This window comes from Primulina eburnea, chromosome 1 (genome assembly GCF_022965805.1).
Source record: "Primulina eburnea isolate SZY01 chromosome 1, ASM2296580v1, whole genome shotgun sequence".
Lineage (NCBI taxonomy): Eukaryota > Viridiplantae > Streptophyta > Magnoliopsida > Lamiales > Gesneriaceae > Primulina > Primulina eburnea.
The window spans coordinates 57,004,311-57,021,085 of record NC_133101.1 but is presented as its reverse complement, the minus strand read 5'-3'; the positions used below and the strand labels follow the sequence as shown (position 1 = coordinate 57,021,085).

At 36.3% G+C, this 16,775-nt stretch overlaps 2 protein-coding genes across 2 annotated transcripts; one reads left to right on the top strand and one right to left on the bottom strand.

The window, feature by feature from the left end:
* The first annotated feature begins 779 nt into the window (after positions 1 to 779).
* LOC140832935 (molybdate transporter 1-like) lies at positions 780 to 2,300 on the top strand. Its single transcript, XM_073197248.1, has one exon. It carries the CDS (start codon positions 789 to 791, stop codon positions 2,166 to 2,168), a length of 1,380 nt encoding a protein of 459 aa, XP_073053349.1. The 5' UTR covers positions 780 to 788; the 3' UTR covers positions 2,169 to 2,300.
* Positions 2,301 to 6,798: 4,498 nt separating this feature from the next.
* On the bottom strand, positions 6,799 to 15,316 carry LOC140832928 (katanin p60 ATPase-containing subunit A1). Its single transcript, XM_073197238.1, has 7 exons — positions 14,994 to 15,316; positions 14,147 to 14,621; positions 12,108 to 12,305; positions 10,959 to 11,203; positions 7,804 to 7,962; positions 7,581 to 7,668; positions 6,799 to 7,246 (listed from the first exon to the last, which is right to left on the bottom strand). Exons 1-7 carry the CDS (start codon positions 15,113 to 15,115, stop codon positions 6,965 to 6,967), a joined length of 1,569 nt encoding a protein of 522 aa, XP_073053339.1. The 5' UTR covers positions 15,116 to 15,316; the 3' UTR covers positions 6,799 to 6,964.
* Between the last annotated feature and the right edge of the window lie 1,459 nt (positions 15,317 to 16,775).

Genomic DNA, 16,775 nt, shown 5'->3' with positions numbered 1-16,775 from the left:
ATGATTGATGCCAAAGTTTTTTTTTCCTTTTTTTTAAATGAATATATATATATATATAGTTTTTTTTTCCTTTTTTTTAAATGAATATATATATATATATATATATATATATTTGGCATCAATCATTCAATTGTATATATAAGAAATTGCATCAATTTACAACTCATAAAAATCAAACAACGTGGCTTTGTTATTGATATCAATTATCTATTACATTCAAATAAATGTATTTTGATAAAGAGTGAGTTTTATGAGATGCATACCCGGCTCTAGGGGTAGGCGCCCTAGCCAGCCGCCTAGGGCCTCTCTTTTTGTTAGGGCCTCTAATATAATTAGGACTTTAGTTTTGGGTTTTTTTAAATTTGAAAGTGGACTTAATCAATAAGAAAATCAAGCCCGAAAAAAAAATCATCAGTTTTTATGTGATATTTGTATATTTAATTTAAAAAAATTATATAAAACATTCACCTAAAAGGCCTCCAAATTTCTGAAGACGGCCCTGATGAGATGGTCGGTGAAACATGTTGACTTCATTCATAATTATCAAAAATAGTAATACTTTTGATACAAAGAGTGATATTTTTTAATTAATTGAGTCAGGTAAGTGATTTTTATCACGAAAATGACCTATGAATCTCATATTAGTTTTGTGTTTCATAAATTATAATTATCGATCCAATGTAAAAAAAAATATTTTCGAAACAAATAATTTTAAACTGAAAATAAATAGTAAAAAAGAAACCTTTATATAAAGGTCCTAAACGCATTCGATGCTCACAACAAATTCAATGGAGCCGCAATTCCAAAACCCGTCTCAAGACCCCGCCGAGAAGAGGTTTATTCATATTCCCAGCCCACTGCATGTCGTGCAAAAGGTGAAGGAAAACCTGATTTTTAAGTCCAAATGGGCTGAACTGAACGGCGCAATGGGGGACTTGGGGACGTTCATCCCTATTATTTTGGCCTTAACTCTGGCCAAGAATCTTGATCTCGGAACAACCTTGATATTCACCGGTGTGTACAACTTTGTCACCGGTGCCATCTACGGTGTCCCGATGCCTGTCCAGCCCATGAAATCAATAGCCGCGGTAGCCATTTCGAATCCCGGTTTCGGGATTCCGGAGGTCATGGCGGCCGGGATTTGCACGGGGGGGATTCTTTTCGTGTTGGGCGTGACAGGTCTGATGAGGCTTGTGTATAAGCTGATTCCCTTACCTGTCGTAAGGGGAATTCAGTTGGCACAAGGTTTATCGTTTGCTATGACCGCTGTTAAGTACATTAGATCTGTGCAGAATTTTGCGAAGTCGAAATCTGCTGGGGATAGGCACTGGTTGGGGCTGGATGGATTGATTTTGGCTATCGTTTGTGCTTGTTTCATCATAATCGTTAATGGTGCCGGTGACGAAAATGATGATTGTGAAATGAATGATACGAGGAGAAAGGGAAATTGGAGGAGAAAATTGCGAAAAACCATAGCTTCACTTCCTTCTGCATTCATCATCTTCTTGTTGGGTGTGATTTTGGCTTTCATAAGAGGGCCTAAAGCTGTTAAAGGCTTCAGATTCGGGCCGTCTTCCATAGAAGTTGTCAAGATATCCAAGCATTCATGGAAGGAAGGATTCATCAAAGGGACAATCCCCCAACTCCCTTTATCAGTCCTTAACTCGGTCATTGCTGTCTGCAAGTTGTCCACTGATCTGTTCCCCGAGAAGGACGTCACTGCAACATCCGTGTCGACGACCGTAGGGTTAATGAACTTGGTCGGATGCTGGTTTGGTGCCATGCCAAGCTGTCACGGGGCCGGAGGGCTAGCCGGGCAGTACAAGTTTGGTGGGAGGAGTGGAGGATGTGTGGCATTACTTGGTGTGGCTAAGTTCGTTTTGGGATTGGTCTTAGGCAGTTCTTTGGTCAAGATTTTGGATCAATTCCCTGTCGGAGTTTTAGGGGTCCTCCTGTTGTTTGCGGGTATCGAGCTAGCCATTTGTTCGAGGGACATGAACACGAAGGAAGCGGCGTTTGTGATGCTTGTTTGCACCGCGGTTTCGCTCGTGGGATCGAGTGCTGCACTTGGATTCCTGTGTGGGATGGTAGCGCATTTCCTCCTCAGGTTGAGAAAATGGGACAAGGGGCAGTCTTGTGCCACATTTTGGCATAATGAGAATCCATAGAAGAATGAATGTACGTGGTTTGCATTATAAGTACATACACCTTTGTCTTGTAATTTTCTTGTATTGTGTTTTGACTGCATAACTTAATTGTTGTGCCATCGTAACTGAATAAACTCCTACGTGGCATTTTTATTTATCTTTCAATTAACTTTTACTCCTTTAAAATAAGAGCGAGAGAATTAAAAATAAATACATTTTATAAACAGATCAATTTGAGAAAATATGATTTTTCAAAAACAAAAATTTAAAATTTAATGAAAATTTTAGACGTTACATAAATAAAGGAGAATGTTAATTGAATTCCAATTTTTTAAATACGCTCTCTAAGAGTCTCTTAACTAAGTAATATATACTACTGTTCATGTGCTTGCAAGTTTGTAACCACTTTTTGTTAAATACACTCTCTAGCTGGTTCGGAACCGGTTCCAAGATTTAATCTTGGACTGGTTCGACGACTTTTAGACCGGTTTTGGTTCGGTTTGGACTAGTTCCGGTTCCTTGACCGAATATTATTATTTTTAATATATAATTAATTTTGTTAATGAACATTTTTTTATTTAGTATTTCGACTGGAAACAATACTGAACAATCATAAAAATAAAATAATTGAAAGATTTATTTTACAATTGAAAGTCTAAAATTCATCACGATTTATTAAAATATATTTTGAATATTCCGGACCTTGATCAGAAATGGAGCTTTGAAATTCATTGATTCTGCAAGATTTCCTTTTTTTTTCGTATGCAAACCAATTTTGTAGGCACATTTAGCATGGAAAATGTTTCTAGCTTTAAATTAGTTCTTTGTTCACCAATTATCCTTCCACATACTGAAAATGCTGATTTGGAAGCAACACTTGAACTTTGAATTGGTAGGATATCTATTGCAATTGAAGCTAACATTGATAAAGTTTAGAATTTACTTTCTACCGATCAAGAATATCGAAATTCTCCGTAGTTTCAATATATTGACTTAGATAAATTTGAATCTCGTTGTAATTGGTTGTTGTCACCGATTTTCATTTGAACTTTTGTCGTTTCAGACTTTGAAAGAAGTTCAGTGCTCCACTTTTGCTTTTATATGTCGGCATCTCCTCCGGCTGTGCACTCGGTTCATCACATTGTTCACTAACATACAAATCAAACAATTTTTGGAGCGAATGCATGATTGACTTCTTCTGATCGTCAACATTCTTCCGAAGAAATTTCGTATAATATTAAAAAAAAACATCTGATCCTCCTTGATTTTGAGTAGGAACAAGTAATATTGCTAAACCATGCACAATTGGTATAGTTCCCCAATATTTTAAAAATTTGTTTTTTATATTTGAAACAAAATCACGCATAACAGAATCATCATGATATTGAATAAATTTATAAAACATATTAAAAAACAAAGCTAGAAACATCGTTGAAATAAGGTAGTTAATGCCAGAAAATTTTTAGGTTGCTTCTTTAAAAATTTCCAACAAAGAAACACATTTACTCAAAATATTCCAATCGTCGTCAGTTAGATTAAAGGTTGTATCGCAATATTAATATAATATGGAGTAACTAAAGCTTGAAAACGTAATAAAGTATGAAGCAAGTGATATAAAGAATTCTATCTAGTTTCAGTAGGAAGAGGAAATTTTTTAAATTTTATTCTGTTTGATTCGACTAGTGTTTTCCAGTCACGTCCATATCTTTTTTCACGTAATAATTTCTCACATAATTTGAATTTTTCTATTACAGTGGATATTTGCTCATCACAGGCACATTTACCACATAAGTTGATAATATGACACGCACATCTAGCATGAAGAAAATTACCATCTAAAATTAGTTTTAGTGAATCTTTTAGATATTTAATTGAAAGAGTATTGTCACTCGCATTATCTAACGTTATCCACATTATTTTATTTTGTATGCCATAAATCTTAACAACATTTAAGACATATCTAGCTATAGTGTATGCATTGTGAGACGATTCTAAATGATCTAGTGCTAAATTTTTTTTTACACAGTCCACGTTTCATCAATCCAATGACATTTAACAACAAGATATGATTCATATTTTAAATTAGTCCAAATATAAGTTGTCAAACTAACTCTACAAGAAATATTTGAAAGATGCGATTTTAGTGTTTCTTTGTATTCTTTATAAATACAAAACAATATTTCTTAAGTGTGTGCCTAGAAATATTGTGAAAACTAGGTAAGATAATACTAGTAAATTCAACAAAACCTTCTTGTTCAACTATTAAAAAAGGTTGACAACATTTGGTAACAAACTTTACGATAGCTTTTCAAGAAATTTTTTTTGTAATTGTGAAAGCTTTACCACTTGAAGGATTAATTTGTTGTTGTGTTGGTTCCCTAGCGAATTGTGGCGTATCAGGGTTAAGTTTATGTACCTTAACTAAATGTTTTTTCAAAGTACCGGTACCACCGGAACCACCACCCGTTTTGTAAGAATACCTCCTTTTGCAATTTTACAAACAGCGAAAGAGTTATTTGTACCTTGTTGTTCGATATCAAAGTGATCCCAAACTTTGCTTCGCTTTGCACGGGCTGTCGTCTTGCTCGTTGACATTGTGTTGCTTGCTCGATTAGACGATGAAGTCCCTACATCTTTGTTGGGGAGTTCCATGGCTTCTTCATCCTCGTGGCCAGGTTCGCCTTCATCAAAGTCGAGGATGTAGCCAAAATATTCGCCAAAGTCGGAGCGTATTCGCCACCACCACCAAAACGGTTTGAAGATGATGCCATTGAAATTCGAATTATTTAAATGAGTAAATTGCAAAATAGTAAATAAATAACAATAAAAATAATACTGATTATAAATAAAATTATAATACAATTATTGAATATATTTAGAGAAATGATAGCAAAGAAAGATATTGATCGTATAGAAATGAAAAGTTAAGAGAAAATTGATATGTGAAATATAAAAAATGACTTGTAATATAAGTGATTTTTGGGGTAAAAAAATTATATTTATTTTGGGGGTCAAATTGAAAAAAAAAATTGCACATTTCAATGGCCGTTGAACGGCTACTGAAATGGCTACTGAAATGTACAGCAGCCGTTGGCCCAAAGGCCTTATTTTTATTTGTTTTTTAAAAAAAATCGGTTTCCGGGTTACGGGTCTTGGTCCGGGTCCGGATCGTCCGGAACCCGTTGAACCGGTTCAGAACATGCTGAATCAGTTCAACCCACCAACCAACGGATTGTACATTGTTTCGGGTCCGGTTCTTCCATACTGGATCCCGTTCCGGGCTTAACGGACTGGTTTCCGGTTCGGTTCCGGCCCGAAACGGTCCATTAAGCATGCCTAGCTCAAGGCTGCTATTTCTTTAAGAAAGGTCAAACTCGTGCTCATAGACTAGTTATACATTTATTTAAAGTTTTTAAATATTGCTCAAGTTGCTGTTACATTCTGAATTCTGTTGTTTTGAAAAATAATTATATAAGACTTCAAGGGAAATTCACTATTTTATACAGCAAAAATATTGTTGAAAAATGAAAATAAAAAAAGTATATTTTATAAATTAGCTTATGGCCTATTGAACAATCAAATTTGAAGTTCGGTTTCAGTCAAGCTGGCTGGGCTTGCACTTGTGAGTTGAGTTCGAGTTTGAACTTGTATGCTCAACTTAACTTGAGCTGGGCTTGATAGCTAAATATTCGAGGTCAATTATGAAACAGTTTGAGCTCGAGACAATTCGTGTGCACCCTTAGTAGCATGCATGTAAATGTGCCAGGAATTTGCAAGAACCACCGACAGGTTTCATCTCTTTTCTTTCCTTCTTTTTTTGCATTGTATGCCACAGAGCATACCGGGTTGGTGGAGATGGTGCCACTGGGCATGTCTTGTGGCATGGATCATGTAGGGTTTATTTGCTTCGCAATTCGGAGATGTAACAGATCAGCTCAACGCGAAACAATCGGTTAGAGATTTTGCTGCTAGTTACTTAGGTCAGACACGACTATTTTATCATTGCTGCAGCCATGGTTGTTGGATTGGCAGTTCTTTTCGGCCTTGGGTTCGGATTCTTCATCAGGGCACTCAATTTCCGAAGGCGATAAGCGTGTAATGCATCAATCTTATTTAAGAATTAATTTTTGTGTTACAAAGTTATATGTGATCTTCTGTTGTTTTGTGTAATTTGATGTGTCATACATAGGCTATAATACAAGACTGCCAAATTAAAGTTCTAACAATTTCATGTTTCTGCTAATCACATTTATTTATTTATTTATTTACAAGCTACTAAATATTCTGAACTTGTTAGATGGGAATTTGGTGATGTTTTTGAACTTATCCATTTTGCATTGTTAGACATTATTGTACTACTAGTCCAAATTATGGGTATTTCGACCAATCTTCATTGATCGCAAGATCATCTATTTTATGAGTCTACAATTTGAACAAGTAATTTTATTTATATGTAAAATCAATTAATTATGAGGATTAGCATTTGAATATGATATGTTTGTTTCCCTGAGTTTTGAGGTATCTGTAATTTATTTTTTAAACGATTGTCAGTTGGCTTTAGAATAATTGTATTGCATTTGAAAAAATAATACATAGTATGTTGGTATAAATTTATATAATGAGTCGGAAGCCTCATCTCTCTCACAACACAACCAAACAACAAAAGATTGATATATTATATGTTATGTCCAATGTTTTACTGCCAAACAAGAAAACGTTGGAGGAAACAAACCAAAAGGAACCCCCACAAAACATTAAGACAACAGCCTAGTAAGATGGAACCCTGCTGGTACGCCCATGAGTACTAGTTGAATGAGCTATGCCGATCCGAATTCAGAAAACCACTTTTCGTGCTTTTCAATATCAGCAGCAGAAACACTCGGTTGGACTTTGGCTATGGCTTCCATGAAGTCACACATGGCAACAGGATCATTTGATATCTCGTCTTTGGACATGTTCTTGATCTCATCTCGTGTCTTTCCAGCTATTTTGCGTCTCATGCCATTCAATGAAGCGTCCCGACAAACATTAGTTAGATCGTCTCCACTGTATCCTTCAGTCTTACGAGCCACTTCATCAATATCCACATCAGCAGCTACCTGGTAGTGAAAACCCAACTCATAGAAGTCCACGAGTAGAATATAGCTAACAGGTCAAATGAAGAATCTATGTACTTGTATTAGAAAATTCAGGACAAATTTCTGAAGTAATGTATAGCATTTTAACGCTTTTGTACGCGATGGTGTGTCTTAAAGGTGTAACAAAGTAAGATTAACAAATAAGCTCAATAATGATAATGTTTCGGGTCGTATTAAAAATATATAGCATTTGTAGATGGGAATACAGTTCGAGATAGTGTCCAACGAATCGAATGCGGTTTGCTATCTCAGGGTAAAAATTAACGGGAGACAACAAACATCTTTGACATATTACCTCAACAGTTTTCAAATTGATGCGTATCAGCTCCTTGCGAGACTCAAAATTCGGGAGCGGGATGTATATTCTTTTTTCCAGCCGCCTCCTGCATATATATATTGATGAATCAGACAAAGTGACCACTCCTATTTAGAATGTTTTTAAACCACACTTCCATCAATTTTGGACAACAATGATAAATCCTGCCGAACAAAAAGGAGAGAATAAAGTAAAATGCAACCTCAAGGCCTCATCTATATCCCAAGGGAAATTTGTAGCTGCTAAAACCATCACAATTTTGCGAGTACCGTCTTCATTGGTGGAAGAAGCATTGACACCGTCTACCTGAACTAGAAGTTCAGATTTCACCCTTCTGGATGATTCATGTTCTCCCGAAGCCCTGAAAGATTGAAATTGCCCACATATCATGAAGAGTTCAAACTAGATGTCAAGTATGACAGCTGAGATTTCTACAGAAGCATGCCAAAAAAAATATAGAGTTCAAAGTTTGAAAGCAGAGTCATTCATCTATTTCATGGAAATCACAATTAAAATGGCACTTCACCAGTTTCCAGTTTCATTATCAAGGCTGCCGCGTTAGGAAATGGAAAGTTATTTTATAGAATCACAAGCTACACAGACAATATGAACTGAAATGCACAACTGGTGGGTTACAGGGAAGAGATGATCCACTTTGTTCAAATGTAGCATACATTCTAACAGACAACTCACACGATGCTCAATAACCATACTGAGAGGGTCAGTTTACCTAGAAGAATCTCATAGTAAAGGCCACACTCATGGTATATGTAAGGTCTAAAAATTCGAACGATGTAACCTAACTGCATGCAAATTTAGGGTTTTGCTAAAATATGTGTTTGATTACTTTTAATGCATTAAATGCATGATCACGACATGAATATGTGTTTTATTTCATGATTCGTTAAGATTTCATTTATTAGGGCTTTAGAAGTATTTCACGCTTGAACGAGGAATGAAGATGGGGGACAGTTAAAGAAAAATGTTTTTATTAAATATTTATTTTTAATTATTTAATATATGGTGTATATATGTGAGATTTTCGAAAATGAGCTTTTGTAGGCTATTTTTACTCATCGAGTCGTATTTTTAAACCGGTAGGCAATTTTTAGAAAACGGAGGACTTTTTGATGGTTCGAGCCATATTTTCAAAAACGTACCTAAACGAAATATTTTACGAGAGTGTTTTTGGGCTTATTAGGCCTACTTTAAATATATTGGGCCTAAAATCCTACACATCATTATTATTTTAATTTAGGGCCCAATATACAGTTTTAAAATAAGTAAACCCTACCCTCCCAAACCCTATTCTCTCCCTCCCATTTTCGGCCGCCCCTCTATTATTCCAACAGCTGCTAGTGCTCCTCCATCAGCCCTTATGTCGACTTTTGCAAGAAAAATTCGTAGAAACTCCTCCCTCGTCCCTCCGGTGTCCGTTCTACGCAATTATATCGAGGTTTTCGAGCGTATATACGCAAAGACACGCCCTATACCTCGTTTCTTGCATCACTCACATCATTATATGTTTATTTGGGCGTTTATACATGAACAATATCAGATATATCATGTTGCATTGGATTTACACGACTTTGACACGAAATATGCATGTACTTTGACATGATACTCACGTTTTCCCTTGCTTGTGTGTAAGGGGATGCTAGATTTCGACTCCTAGAGGCTATACACGTCAAGACCGAAGGTGGCTAGGTGTGTAGATCGGCTTTGGGGTCGTTTTACAGGTGGTTGTGTAAGGGTCGAACCAGGCCATGGTGCAGACCATAGGGGCTCTGAGTCGTTGTCCAGGATAGCTCGAACACTGCTGGTCACAGCCTAGGGGCAGATCGAGGAGCTAGGGTCGAGTTGGGTAGGTTTTTGGCTTGCTTTGTGTGGTTCTCGCACGCTTGCGTCCATGGGGCTAGGGTCCACGGTTAAGTCCGTCCAGGAGGGTCCAAAGGTGGTTTAGGAGAGGTTGGTTCGAGTCTGGTTCGAGTCTAGTTGGGAATAGGGTAGGGTTTGGCTTTGAAAGTCGAATTTGGGATTTTTCCCCTAGGGTTGGCGCCGTGGCGCTTCCCCTGTGCGCACATGGCCCCTGGGCCCTTACCCAGCGCCGCAGCGGTACATTGCAAACGCTTAGGCGCTGGTACTGTACGTGTATTGTCGAGATTTTTGTGGATATTGCTCGTTTTAGGGTTTCCAGTAAGTTATACCTACATGTTTGTAGTTATAAATGGTTTAAGTTGAGTCACGGATCAAGTCTCGGGTTAATTCGGTTAAACGGGACTCCGATCTAAACCCTGAAACAAAATATAGAGGTTAATGCGAGGATTCGGGTTACGTTTAAGGAAACAATTAGGAGTATGTTTAAGGAGTTTGTTAAGTTCGAGCGGGTCGAGTTAGCATTCCTGGCAGTGCCCTGATAACCAAAATTACATGTTTAAAATGTATGTGTTTAATATGAATATGATTTTTTATGAAAATACGTTGCATGATTGGCTTTAAGAAAATGTACGAATATGCATGAATTTTATAAGTGATGAATACGATGACATGGTTTTGAAGGAGGTGAGTTGGTTGTGACTATTACGAACACGAACACGAACATGAAAGCCAAAGTTCAGTGGATGGGTAAAACAGTTGCTGATGTCTCCGCCGCGGGTACTGCGGCAATACGTAGATGGATCCATCGACTAAGAGCTGATACGAAAGTCATAATTAATTATCTAAATTCAATAAAGGAAAAACAATCATGTATATGTTGATATGATGAGATATAATATGGATACGTTTATGCTTTGTCATCCTATATTTAAATTCACGTTTCTAAGATCATGAAGTTTATTTTAATTACAGTATTTTTCATTGTTGCATGTTATGTATATGTACTTATTATAACGGTTCAGGTGTGTTGAGTCTTTAGACTCCCTATATGGTTAATGCAGGTGAGCACGATGAGGTAGAGACTGTAGGCGCCGAAGACTGAGTAGGCAGAGCCGGGAGTGCGCAATAACCCAGGACGTCACGTTTTTCCGCACTATATGTTTATGAGTCAGGAGTGAAACAAGGTTTTTATACATTTTAAACCTTTTGATATGTCGATGATTTGGCAGGCTTTTGAATATTGCATTTGAGTTCTTTTAAAGCAGTAGTCTAGGATTAGGATGATATTTAAATTTTTATTTAACTGGGGCTGTTTTTGTGCAGTAGTTGAATGACATTTTAAAATGTAAGATTGACTGCTTTTATTGCATGTGTGTGTTTGAGAAATTTCGAAAATAGCTTACAAAAAAATTTAAAAAATTTCTAGCAGTATTTTAATAGTAGATGTCACAGTATAAGTAACAGAGTTCAAAATCTTACCCTCGAGCATTGCAAAGAGAATCAATCTCATCTATGAAAATTGTACTTGGAGCATAAGCCCGTGCAAGATCAAACAAGCAACGGACCATTCTCTCACTTTCTCCACGCCATTTCGAAGCCAGGGTAGCAGAGGAAACGTTGAAAAATGTAGTGCCACACTCAGTTGCAACTGCTTTGGCAAGCAGTGTCTTCCCAGTACCAGGAGGGCCAAACATGAGTACACCTTTCCACGGCCTCCTAATTCCCTGCAAGCAAAGATATTTTAAGGTTGAACTAAATAAGCCCATGCATGAAATATTCTCACATTTGATAAACAACCCTGATTTTAAAGAGTACACAGAACAGCATCTGGTCAACACCGGTCCACTATATTGACAAGTTCAATCACAGTTCACACAAAAACAAAAGTCAAAGCTTTATACCTTGATATGGAACTTTAATAAAGCAAAGAATAAAAGGCGTATACCAAGCACTTTCAGAATCCATCCATCTACCACCAAGTGTATTGTGAATGTCACAGATTTCAGTAGGACAGAACTAAACATGTACAATAACGAAAAATAGAAGTTTAAGAATGGATTTTCCGAGTAGACCCGACCAGTGACCACAGATCCCTTGAACCATCTTCCCAAACCAAAATCGAACCATTCCAAAACCGGAAACATAACCGATACTCAAGGTTTGTTTCCGTTTCCTAGAAATATGAAATCAGAACCAAATCTGAAACAAGAATTGTGTGGAACCCTAAGCTGAATTATAAATTCATCTTAAATTTGAAGGTCACAGAGCATACAGACAACCCCTATTTGTATTTTTTAAACAAATAATAAAATATTCATAACATTTTTTCCATAAAACTGTTAAAATTAAATTAACTAGTTTGATGACTTCGCAAACCATTAAGTTATTTTTTCTCAACCATTAAATTCAAAGATTTAGATTTATCTGACTGTAACCAAATTGGAATCAAAACCATCAGGAATAGAAAGCAAAACCAAACTCAAGCAGTTTGATTCAGGTTCTACCTTCCACTAGAACCGACACCCCCGATTTCAAAACCGAAACCTTCAGTTTTAGAACTGCCTATTTATGAGGTTATAAGAAATAAAAATGGTAGAAAAGAATCAATTTCTATACAATTTCTAATACCTGGAAATATTCAGGCATCCAGAGTGGAAGAACCACAGCTTCCTCTAAAAGCCTTTTTGCTTCACTCAGCCCAGCAACATCGTCCCACCTAACACCTGGACTAGAATCCAAGACATCCCTTTCAAGCATAGCGGCCAAGTCAGAGTCAGGCCCTTCATATTGCACCTTTTTGGGTTTTCCATCCTCAGAGTCACCATTCTAACAATCACAAGTGAGATTGGAAACAAAATCTTTCAGCTAAAAGTATAAAAATATTGAAAGCAAATAAGATCAATAATTAAGATCCCGATAATGGTTTTCAATCCCCTCAATTACAGCATGCTGAACGTGAGGACATTTCTGAAAAACTTTCGAGTTACGCTTTGAGCCGAGGAAAACTGAACATGACCCGTGAACTTTCTCCAAGTAGTAATAAATTTAAGGTATCTAAGGAAAGAATGGCGAAAGAAAAAATAGAACAAAAGAAGCATCAACCGAGAAGTGGGAACATTAAAATAACAGACGTTATGACAACCTCTCAATAAATATAACATTTCAAAAACATATAGTGCCAATAACATTAGTTTTGAATATGAAATCTGTTTTCTGACATTTGAATATTCGAATATAGAAGCATCAAAAGACTGTTCAAACTGACTTGCATACTAGATTGGCTTGAGTATCTCATCAAGCCATCCAAGTATAGAACCCCCCAAACAATACTGCCATGTCACAATTAAATGCAATTGGAAACTGACCTGGCTAAGGGGATGATAGGGTGATTACAAATGTAGTTATAGATCATATAACTTTGTATGATAAAAACAGCATAATAATTAGTCGATTGGATATGAAACTAAATTTACACTTTCATGTAAGTTGACAACATTGCCCTTGTAAAACTAATTACTTTTTTTTAAGTATCCATTTACCCACAATATCTTTGTTTCTCTCTCCTTCCATTCTAACACATGCGTAAACACCATTCATTTTCTGTGATCGCTTTTTCTCCATTCCTTTTAATCTGTTTCCACCTTCTTCTCCTCTCCGATTTTTGTTATGCATTTTTTATAAACTCTTATCTTCAGTTTTTCCTCTTTTCCGAAACTTTCACTGAAAACCATACTTTGAACAGTGAGACACTCACTGCACATAGGTTTTATGTCTTTTGCCAGCCCCAAAAATGTGAAACTGAGAGATGGGAAATCCGAAAATGTTGAGATCTATGTTGCAAAATTTAAGTATGAAGTACTAAATAAGGGATTAAGATTTCTAGTCAATAAAATTGGTCAAGTGCGAAGATACCGGAAAGCATGGGATAAAGTTATAACAGAATGAAAACCCCTGAAATTGCAGTGATGTCTAAAATCTAGTTAGATTTTAGTTTGAATAGAGAACTGGGACATTAAAATAATCCCCATCACTAGACCTGCTTCCAAAACCGATATTTTTGTGCCTTTCACATCACACATGTTACACCTTTCATCTTCTCCGCTGCTGCAGATCCCCCCCTGCCACAACCATTACCGCAGCCACCATAGATGTGGATAATTGGGAAAGCATTGAAAAATTGGTTTGAGGGTATTTGGTCATTCATCCCACTTATCCTCTCTAATTCTACTTTTTTATTAATATTTAGCACCAGGCTCACAATTTCGTAACCCAATACAGGATAATGCTGTATTATGAAACAATCCTCACGTTACGTATCTACCAAACGCTTCATGTCGTAGGTCTACATTTTTCCAAAAAACCAACATTAATACTTAATGAGCAACAAAATCAATTCTTACTCAGAAGATATGAGTGCTAGTTGGAGTGTTTCCCTTTCTACATTCTGGTGTCCCATTAATCACCAGTCATACTTAAATCAATAGGAATTTAATCTCTCAAGTCCCTTGTCCTTGCAGAGATCACAAAGGAAGTAAATAATCAATTTCAATTTTATTTTCTTCTAAACTAGAGCATTGTTAAGTAGCCTGTACAACAAAAAACACAACTTTACGAGCAAGAAGAAAAGCTAAATTAAACAAACTGCAATAACTAGAACAATAACTTACTGCAGAATCTGGCTTCCCAGAGGTGGTGGATTTCGCAGAAGCTTTCTTTCCAGTTGTCGATGATCTAACTCCCGTATTGACCTTACTAGAAACTCCTGTCTTTCCTCCTCGGCCATTTGTTCCTGTTCTTGTGGAAGCTCCACGAGCCCAAGCACCATCTTGTGGAGACTTTCTGATGCCTACTTGACCACCTCTTGCAGATCTTCTGCCCGTAGGGTCCCGACTAGGAGGCCTCCACACATCAGGGTCATCCATTGGGTTGCCAGATGACGATGGGTACTCATCCAATGGTTGATATACGAACGATGACTTGGTTGAAATGGGTGGCGAATTAGGTCGCCTACCCACGGGAACCTCCTTGAAAGACCTTTTCTCAGCATCTAATTGCTTCACGACCTCTGTTTCTTCTAAAATTGCTTTCTTTACATTCATCCATTTGGTACGAAGCAAAGAATCGTCAACTGTATTTAAATGCCTGAGAAGATTGAAGAGGATGGAGGAGGAGGAACAAACAACGGAATTTTACACGAGATCTCAATCAGATGAACTATTTCAATAAAATCAACTTAAATATTAATAAAAATAAATAAATAAATTGTTTGCCTCCCTTATCGATTGCGTCAGCTCACAAAATAACTTCTGCAGAAATACAATAATTCCAGCCCTCCAATAATCATCTTAACCTATGAACTACTAGCATTCTCTAGTCAAAATGCATTATTCAACCTCACTCATTTTCATTATTTAATTAAATAGAGTAAAACATGACGATCCAAAAAGCTTATCATCACATCTGTACATAAAAAATAATAATAACTCAGTCCAAAAAACAAAGGAAAGATTTTACTTGTTGATCTGAGCAATAGCACCATCGAAGAAGATGATGGAAGTATCATAATGTCCTTCCACTGCATAATCTCTTGCCAACTTGACATGATCTTGCAACCCCACCAAAGACGAGCCTGCCATTTTCAAACCTTCTGTATATTGCACAAATTTTGTGCAGGAATTCAGAGTTTCATATTAGCAGGCAAATTCCCAGGAATTAAAAAGGTGGGAAATGAAATCCAATTTCAACAGCAGGAGAATTCACGGATTTCTTTTGCTTGCATTTTCGGGTGCTGGAGCTTGGGGAAGACACGACGTCGGGCGATGGATTGTTGTGAATTGGCCAATTGTAGAGTGAACTTTTAAAAACGGGTCGGGTGGTATTCCGGTTGATGCGTATGTTTGACCCGATCACTTGAATGAAACTTAAACTAAATAAAAGCAGTTGAAACTGTAAATTAAATCGTAAATAAACTTTTAGATTTACGTATGCATGATGAATTTGAAATATATAAATTTTGATTATTATTTTATTGTTAATAATAAAATAATAAGTAAAATCTTAAATTTATATTTTATTTATTTACATATTATTTACACATAGTAAAATGAATTTCAAATGTTTTTATTATTTGGTGAACTCGAAATTCATGTCTCATGCTAAAATGAACTCTCATCGCTCTAGCTCTATTCGAAACCTCAGGAAAATCATTCGGCAACATTTTTCAAGTTTTCATTGAATCTCAAGGTCAACACAGATTCATAAACATACTATATAACACTTAAAACATCGTTGTACCATTGAATTTGTCAAAAACACTGACATAATATTTCTCATGTCTTGTACATTCGCACCCAATTATCAATTGTTCATGAAATAGTATGGTTAAGAAATTTGATAATGCCCGAGTAGATTGGGTCGGGCGAGAGTATTTTGTTCAAGCTAGAGTACATTGTCTAAATTTTACTCATGCTCTAATCTCTCCAGTAAATTGGAATTTGACTCGTTTAAGTTTTTTCGTTCCGTCCGATTCCAAGAATGACCTGAGTCTTTTAATTTTCAGGATATCAAAATTCTATTTGATGACTCGTGAGATAATAAAATCAGAACATTCTAAAATATTTGTGCACATAACCAAAGGAAGAACATCGTGTAATCTTCCAAAAAAAAAAAATCAAAGATCGGCGAAAGATTGTCGGAGGATGGTCGTTTGTCGTGCCATGCAACCTTCTTGCTTCTCTAAACTATTTACAGGGGTGTAATCAAGATTTTACATTAAAAGATGCTAATTATAAATTTTTGTTTAAAAAAAATTGCTACTAAAAAATAATGCGTCAAAATGCATAATAAATCTAACATATCATGATGGATAATAATAATTAAATATGGCCGATAAAACTATATCAAAACTAAAATTCTAAAATAATAACCAACTTAAATGGCGATATGATGAAAAATCACAAATGCTTTTATCATGCCCTGGAACCAGGCGTATAGACATCGACATTGTTCGATCATCACCAAATAACAAATGACAAAGATTTGTGTGAGACGGTCTCACGGATCGTATTTTGTAAGACAAATATCTTATTTGGGTCATCCATGAAAAAATATTATTTTTTATGCTAAGAGTATTACTTTTTTCGTGAATATCGGTAAGGGTTGAGTCGTCTCACAGATAAAGATTCGTGAGGCCGTCTCACAAGAGACGTATTCATAACAAATCTCGTAGCATAATATAAACCAAACCTATAATTTTCATGACCCCTGGACCACTTAAGAATTGTAATTTTCATGTGC

Bases quoted from the DNA above. Each gene is read 5' to 3' on its own strand.
- LOC140832935 (XM_073197248.1), top strand. From the start codon at position 789: ATGGAGCCGCAATTCCAAAACCCGTCTCAAGACCCCGCCGAGAAGAGG.
- LOC140832928 (XM_073197238.1), bottom strand. From the start codon at position 15,115: ATGGCAGGCTCGTCTTTGGTGGGGTTGCAAGATCATGTCAAGTTGGCA. The intron at 11,204-12,107 runs GTATTAGAAATT...CTTTGCTTGCAG, and splicing joins GGATGCCTGAATATTTCCAG to GGAATTAGGAGGCCGTGGAA. The intron at 7,963-10,958 runs GTAAGATTTTGA...TCAATCTTTCAG, and splicing joins TCTCTTTGCAATGCTCGAGG to GGCTTCGGGAGAACATGAAT.